At 48.8% G+C, this 7,863-nt stretch overlaps 1 protein-coding gene across 3 annotated transcripts in view; it reads left to right on the top strand.

Moving 5' to 3' along the window:
- Positions 1–750: 750 nt before the first annotated feature.
- The window catches only part of fbxo30a (F-box protein 30a), a 29,539-nt gene continuing 22,426 nt past the window's right edge, over positions 751–7,863 (top strand). The window contains exons 1-2 of one of the 3 annotated variants that reach the window (XM_072498441.1): positions 751–839; positions 4,868–7,007. In XM_072498441.1, the coding sequence (XP_072354542.1) occupies positions 4,884–7,007 (2,124 nt within the window). In that variant the 5' untranslated portion in view covers positions 751–839; positions 4,868–4,883. Of the gene's footprint in view, positions 840–946; positions 1,166–4,867; positions 7,008–7,863 lie in introns of those variants that run through there. The other 2 variants (XM_072498443.1, XM_072498442.1) reach the window with 2 other exon arrangements.

The raw sequence follows: 7,863 nt of genomic DNA, 5'->3' as shown, positions 1-7,863 counted from the left end.
ATCTTGGTTTGGCTGCAAAGCACCAGTCCTGGCCCTTCATTGACCCCTCCCCTGGACACATCCCTACCCTGACTCTACCCTTGACTACACTCCTTCCCCAAGCCGTCTTCCTTCCTCATCTTGGCCACTCACCCTTACCTCTCCTACTTCCCTGGTCCCACTGGCATGACACTGCCCCTTCTGTTGGCCCCTCCTCTTCTCTACCCAACCCTTTTTCTGGCCCCACCCATTCGCTCCTCTACCCCTCTCCTGGCCCCTCTTCCTCCTCCCATGGCCCCTCCCCCATTCCTCCCCCTCTTCTGACCCCACTTCCTCTCCTAGCCCCTCCTTCCCCTGGGCCCTCCCTCGTGAAACCTCCTCCCCTTCCCCAGTCACCCCTGCCCTCCCTCTTCTGGCCCTACCCCTCCACTGCTCCCGCCCCCTCTCCAGGCCCCTCCCCTATGCTGGCCCCTCCTCTCAGCCTCTCCCCGCCCCTCACCCTCCCGCGACCCCGCCTCTGGCCTCACCCCCTCTCCAGGCCCCTACCCCTCCTCCAGCCTCTTCTCCACCCGGCCCCACCCCCAACCCCCTCTCTGCCCCACCCCCTCTCCTGGCCCCTCCCCCTGCCCCTCCCATTACCACGGCACCTCCCCCTTTCCGGGCCTCCACTCTCCCGGCCCCGCCCCTCCCCCCTCGGCCCCGCCCCTCCCCGCTCCCGGCCCCTTCACCCCGCCCCTTCTCTGCCCCTCCCCCTCAGCTCCCCCCTCTCCCGGCCCCTCCCCCTGTTGTTGGGGGCGGGGTTTATGCCTCGGGCTCGGCCTCAGTTCAGAGCGGCGGTGGAGGGTCTGACCGCGGCCTGGGTGAGTTCGAGCAGCCGCTGGCGGAGCTGCAGCCGCGGCGGGACGGCGGGCAGTGTGCGGGGAGGCCGGGCTGCCGTCAGCCGCGGCCCGGGCCCGGGTGCCGGGCCCCGGGGCCTGGCCTGGCAGCCTGCCCGCTGGCCTGACGCTGCTCTTTACAGTGAGGCCAAACGCCGGCTCGCTGTGGCTGGAGCCGGGACTCTGGTCAATCCAACTCGGGGATAGAGGCCTAGGCCGCCACCCGAAATCCAGCAAACAGCGGGGAAGTAGCCTTAACTCCGGGGATCAGCCCCACGTCGGGAACCGGAGAGCTTTTAGTAGAGGGCGAGGTGTGCTGGATATTTTAATGGTGGGGGGGGGGAAGAGGGGGATGGGCTGAGGGGGGTTTAGATGGGGTGAGGGGGGTTTAGATGGGGAGGGGGGTTCAGATGGGGAGGGGGGTTCAGATGGGGAGGGGGGTTCAGATGGGGAGGGGGGTTCAGATGGGGAGGGGGGTTCAGATGGGGGGGGGTTCAGATTGGGGGGGATGGGTTGAGGGTGGTTTAGATGTGGTTGGGATGGGCTGGGGGGGGGTGTTTAGATGGGGTGGATATGGGCTGAGGGATGTTTAGATGGAGTGGAGATGGGCTGAGGGGATGTTTAGATGGAGTGGAGATGGGCTGAGGGGATGTTTAGATGGGGTGGGGTTAGATGGGGTAGGGATGGACCAAGCGGGGGTTTAGGTCGGGCTGGGCTGAGAGGGGGATTTAGGTGACGTTGGGCTGAGGGGGGGTTTTGACGTGGTGGATTGGGGAGAGGGTTAGGTGGAATGGGCTTGGGGGGGTGGGGCGGTGGTTAGACCGGGTGGAGATGGACTGAGGAGGGTTTAAATGGGTTGGGTTTGAAATTACACAGCATATATGTGTGGTTTAACATTATATGTGACTATATAATACAAAAGTGCATTATATATCTTAATACTGACCGTTGAGATTTCTACCATCCTGGCATTGATAATTATCATTGCTCGTTTGTTGTCGCTCAGTCAGTAGTATCCTGGTTTGCAATCATTTCAGGGAAAGGCCCATCACCACTTGTTTTGAGACTGAGCAATACGTATCATCTTTCCAGTGTGACTCTCTTTCCAAGAATGAATATGTGAAATATGGAGCTTGTCTTATAGGGGCTTGTAGGTTTTATGTGGGCAGAGCGGGTTGACAGGAAGGTGGTGAAATATGTTGTATGTCGAGTGTTACAAGTTTTGGGTCTGCCTTTGATATTCTGTCACTGCAGTGGTGATTCCTGTAATTGGTTTGAATACCAAACATTCTGACATGTGCCCTGAATAGCTAATACTAACTGTATAACCCAGGATGTGCAAAATTCACATTTTGCACATTCACATTCACCAGCTATTGTGGGTGAGATCTTCTCGTGTCCTACTCTGATATCTCTGGGGAAAAGTGTTCAGGGAGATTGCGAGAATCCTGCAACTTGATTTTTGTTACAGCAATCTTTTTGAAAGTAAATTGAAACACTTGGCAAGATAAGGCCAGATGTGCAGCATTTAAGTTGCTTTATTTCCACAGCCTGCAAGGGAACATTCAGATTGTACTCAACAAATTCCGGTTAACTCAATCTCACATCTTTCCCAGAATGATAGGAAAAGATAATAAACCTAGTGATATACTCCTATTTATAGGTTGATTCATTTGTTATTGATATAATCTTTCTCGGCAACCTAGATTCCCTGAAATGAACGTTTAGCATCTAGCTCAGACTCTAGAACTTTGCCTTATAATCCTTTCTTCAAAAGTTGACTTCCACAAAATTTAACCTCCTTTGCTCTTAACTGTGACCTCTCCGAGAAACAGTTGGGTCCTGTCTCTGTGCTGGAGCCAGTTGACTCCCCACTTCTCAGGACTATGTCCGCTGCAGATGCTCCATGTGAATTAAAGTGTTCCCACCACAGTGGATGTCACTGTTTATTGGCCACAAAATGGCCCCTGGCTCATCCTTCTAAATGGATTTAATTCTCAGTTTGAAATGGACTGAGTTGCGAAATCTCCTGCCTTGGTTTCTCCAACGGCCAATGTGCACAAACTGGCTTTTCTTTATAAACTTGTGCAAGTTCCCTTGATGAAGGGTTCCCAAGATGCAACCCTTAAACATAGCTCAATCCCAACATTTTAAGGCGACTTTAGTTGGAAATGTGAATTTTATCTCGCAGGTACATAACAGTTCAACATAATTTGAAGACTCTGAATACTATTTAGTTTGAATACTCTACAACAGTGGACCTTGTATGTGAGAGTATTTTGTGAATAATGAAAGTATTTTCTGAAAGTAATTAGGAGAGAGTTTTAACTGGGCCGTGACTCTTGTAAAGAAGGATCCTTTTTCTACAAATATTACATACTGGGCGGCACAGTTGTCTGGGACTGTATTTTTGAGGGATATTATCTGGACGGAAGTATTAGAAAGAAACATTGTACATGTCTTGAATATTATGAGGAAGTGACTATTATAGCGGGAAGTATTCTGTGTTGAGCATTGTATGAAAGCTAAATGGGAGTGAATATGTGCATAAGTATTATCCAGGAGTATTTGTATGAGTGTATATAGTTTTTGTGAGCCATATTTGAAGGTGAAAATTACTTGAGTATTAAGGTGGATGCATTTTTAAAAATTCAAACACTGGCAAGACCTGCATTTATTCCTCATTCCTAATTGTCAGAAAATTGGAGTAAAATGGTATAAAATATGGAAAAAGGTGAGGTTGTCTGCGTTGGGAAGAATAGAAAAACAAAGTTACTTAAATGGAGAGAAACTGCAGAATGCTGTGGAGCAGAGGAATTTGGGTGTCACAGCTATCTTACAGGTACAGCAAGTAATCAGGAAGGCAAATTGAATGTAGGCCTTTTTTGCAAGGGGATGGAATATAAAAGTAGGGACAACTTGTACAGGGCATTGGTGAAACTGCACCTTGAGTACTGTGTACAGTTTTGGTGACATTACTTAAGGAGGAATTTACTTGCATTGGGGGCAGTTCAGAGAAGGTTCACTTGGCTAATTCCTGGAACGAAGGGATTATTTTATGAGGGGGATATTGGGTCTACACTCATTGGAGTTTCGATCATCTTGACGCATACAGGATTCTGAGGGGGCTTGACAAGGTGGATGCTGAAAGGATGTTTCTCCTCGTGAGGGAAACCTAGAACCAGGGGGCACAGTTTAGGGTGTACCCATTTAAGTTTGGGGATGAGGAATTTCCTTCCACGTTGTTGAAGCTCGGAGGGGGGGGGGGTCAGTTGAATATTTCAAAACTGAGATTGATCGATTTTTGTTCAGCAAGGGTATTAAGGTTTACAGAGCCGAGGCGGTTAGATGGAGTTCAGATACAGGTCACCCATGATCTAACTGGATGGTAAAAAGGGCTTCAGTATCAGTAGGGGGTTGCCAATCTTCAGGATTGCGCTGGAGTCTCCAGGAATTAAAATGTGAATCTCCACACTGTTGTTATCAAAAGGCCAAGGGAAGAAAATCCTAGGGGCGGTAAAATATTGTGCTTTTGTTTATTTTCCTTCGAACGCGTTTTGTTATTAGTTATTTAAGTATTAGACACAGGAACAAAAAAAGGCTGTTTGAATCATCCAATTGGACCAGAGTATATTTTATTTGGCTGGAAAGGTGAGGTGCTGAGAGTATGGACATGCCGGACTACTGGTATCATAGGTTGAGGCAAAAGGCCACATGATGATGCCTGACCAACACTGGCAGTGCTTGACTAAAGGGCTGAATGACCACATCCTGTTCCTGTGTAACAGTCTTACGAGGCTGGTCATATGCTTCTGCTGAAATAGTTGTGATAATGTTGATATGTAAATGTTATTAAGTGGCCTTCTCCTGTTCCTGTGTGAATCAAAAGGCTGAATGGCCTCCATCAATTCCTGTGTAACAGTCTCAAGAGGGTTGGTCCTATATTTCTGCTGAAATAGTTTTAATCGTGCTAATGTTGATGTGGATGTTATTAATTGAACTTCTCCACACAGAACTGGAGAGGCCATAATGGAGCAACATCTGCACTGCCTAAACTGCGTGAGCCGGCGCTGTATGGTCAGGCCAGAGGCGAATGTGTCGTGTGACCTGATTGGCTGCCCCTTGGTGTGTGGAGCTGTCTTTCACTCGTGCAAAGCGGGTGAACATCGCCTGCTGTGCCCCCTGGAGAGAGTGCCATGCCTCAACAGCGAGTTTGGGTGCCCGTTTATGATTGCGCGGAACAAGATCGGTGAACACCTGGAACTTTGCCCTGCCAGTGTGGTTTGCTGCACGATGGAGTGGAATCGCTGGCCTGTGAGCTACGCTGACCGCAAATCCTACGGAAGCTTAAGCAAAGACGGCGATGGGGTGGAGCAGCTGGACTTGGCCTTAGCTCTTCAGGATCAGCGGATGCTGCTTGAATCCCTCAAAGTTGTAACCACTGCTGCGAATTCCGCTCCCAAGCAGTTCAGAAATACAGAGCAAATCTCTGGGAGTCTGGAAGCATCGGATGAATGTCCTTCCAGCGGTTTGCTGTCTGCAAATGAAGAGGCCTACACTGAACTGTACCGAGCGACGGTTGAAACAACCAGAACTTTAGTTGTGGCCCTGGATCTTTTAAACAATGCCACGAAAGACGGGGAGCTGGCAAATGGGAGGCTGCTTGAGGAGCGATCGGAAAGGAATGGTGGTGTCCAGGTTGTGGAGGAAGATCTGTCTAAAGCACCGTACTTGGCAGAGGTCAGCGACGATCCCTGCAAAAGCACAACAGAGGGAGGAGCTGTCGGTGGTGCAGGTTGCGATTCTGTTACCTATGATCTGCCCTGGAGGGACTGGAATTTGTGTGTGGAGGAAAATGGCTTTCATGCATTGTCAGGTGTGGTGACTGAAACGAACGATGGCACTGATGGATGCATTCAGCTAAAGACAAGTGCCTTATGTAACGGTTTTCACAAAACTGATGTGAACACTTACACCTTAGATCAGGAAGGAATGGATTCGTATGATTGTGATCAGCAAGCAGAAGAGACGATGAACGGCTCTTGCCATGAAAATGACATGGATTGCGATGGGAGTTCGTCAGAGCCTGATCACTTTTTACCTGTATTTGCACAACTATTCTCTGTGGAAAGTTTGTTACATCCAGACCGTTTTCAGGAGGCCTCCTTGCCACCTGATCCTTGTGGGGTGAGAAAGTTTGTTAACAGACCTGTTGAGAGGCAAGCACTGAAGAACATTGCCACTTTCAAACTGTTAGAAGGAAACAATGGACGTAGGCCATATCTTGGGGACTTGAATTGGTACAGGAAAAAAATGGAAAGCAAAGCAGTTGATACGTCGGACCTGGAAGTGGATGATGACCCTCTGGAATTACAGGGAATCGATTTGATCACAGCCGCTTTATTGTTCTGTTTAGGAGACTCTCCCAGTGGTAGAGGGATCTCGGACAGCCGCAGTGTTGACGGAAGCCGTGTCGATTTGGGCACACAGACATTCTCGTTCCCGGCAGCCATATTAGCTACCAATACGACGGTCGGTGAGATTGCCTCTGCATCCGCTTGTGACCACGCAAACCCTCAGCTGTCAAACCCGAGCCCTTTCCACACACTTGGGCTGGACCTTGTTCTGGAGTGTGTGACCAGATACCAAACGAAGCAACGCTCCATGTTCACTTTTGTATGTGGCCAGTTCTTCAGGAGAGATGAGTTTCCGTCTCACTTTAAGAATGTGCACGGGGACATTCATGCTGGCCTCAATGGCTGGTTGGAACATCGATGTCCTTTGGCCTATTATGGCTGCACCTATTCCCAGAGACGGTTCTGCCCTTCTACCCAGGGTTCAAAAGTTATTCACGATCGTCACCTGAAGTCCTTTGGAATCCAACCGGGTGTCCCGCCTGTGTTGCTGGGAACCGGTGAGAGTCGGATGTCCAGCATTGGAGTGGCCGTTGACCAACTGAGCAAGCTGCCCTTTGAGATTTTACAGCACATTGCTGGTTTTCTAGATGGGTTCAGCCTGTCACAGCTCTCAGAAGTATCACACTTAATGAGGGACATATGCAGCAGTCTGCTGCAGGTTCGGGGAATGGTTGTCCTACTTTGGGAAAAAAGGCACGACCTTCATGGAAAGACCTCTTGGAAAACAAAAGGCAAGGTTTGTGATTTGTTTCATTAAATTTGATTTGCTATCTATAGGAATTAAGAAACAATATTGTTACGATCCCCATAGAGACAGTTAACCTTTCTAGAGAAGTTCAAACACTCCATGGTGAACTGAAAGAGATTATGCCACAAGATTTCTCGTTTTTTTAAACAAATTAGTTTTACCGTGTAGAAATCAAATAAAATAAACATTTCTAAATAAACACATGTCTTAGGTAATTAGTTATACTTGACATCAAAAAGCACAAAACACAGACACTTGCGCCCAAAACACTTTTCCACAATGACTGCCCCCCTAACCCCCCTCCCACATCACTCTCAATTCCTGTGAGCAGATCAATTCCCTGTAATCATCCACTTCCAGGTCTGATGTATCAACTGCTTTGCTTTTCATTTTTTCCCTGTACCAATTGAAGTCTCCAAAATATGATCTGTGCCCTGTGTGTCTTTCTAACAGTTTGACAACTGAGTGACTTTGACACAAAATTAGAAATACCCCTGGTTTCTAATAGCTCTATCCTCCTGCTCCACAGCTCTTGGCACATTTCTCTCTGCATGATTCTGAGCTGAACTGCCTGATTTCACTGAGGGTTACAGTAGATTTCTTTCCTCTAGCTGCAAGCAGGCAAATTTCCTGCTGCTTTTCCCTCACAAACTCTGTCTGATGTGTGAAGGGGCTCTGAGACAGGGAGGCTTTGAGGATGGTGGGGTGGGGGGTGCTGGCTGTGGATTAGGTGAGGAAGATTGTCCTGCCCTTGGCTTACTGAAATGGCATTAGATAAGGAATCTTAGCCAATTAGGCGAGGTCAAGGGCATTAAGAGGCTGGGTCTCTGACATTAAGTGTAAG

Source organism: Scyliorhinus torazame, chromosome 4, assembly GCF_047496885.1.
Source record: "Scyliorhinus torazame isolate Kashiwa2021f chromosome 4, sScyTor2.1, whole genome shotgun sequence".
In the NCBI taxonomy this organism is placed as follows: domain Eukaryota; kingdom Metazoa; phylum Chordata; class Chondrichthyes; order Carcharhiniformes; family Scyliorhinidae; genus Scyliorhinus; species Scyliorhinus torazame.
The sequence above is the reverse complement of the archived record's forward strand: the minus strand, read 5'-3'. Positions and strand labels throughout refer to the sequence as shown.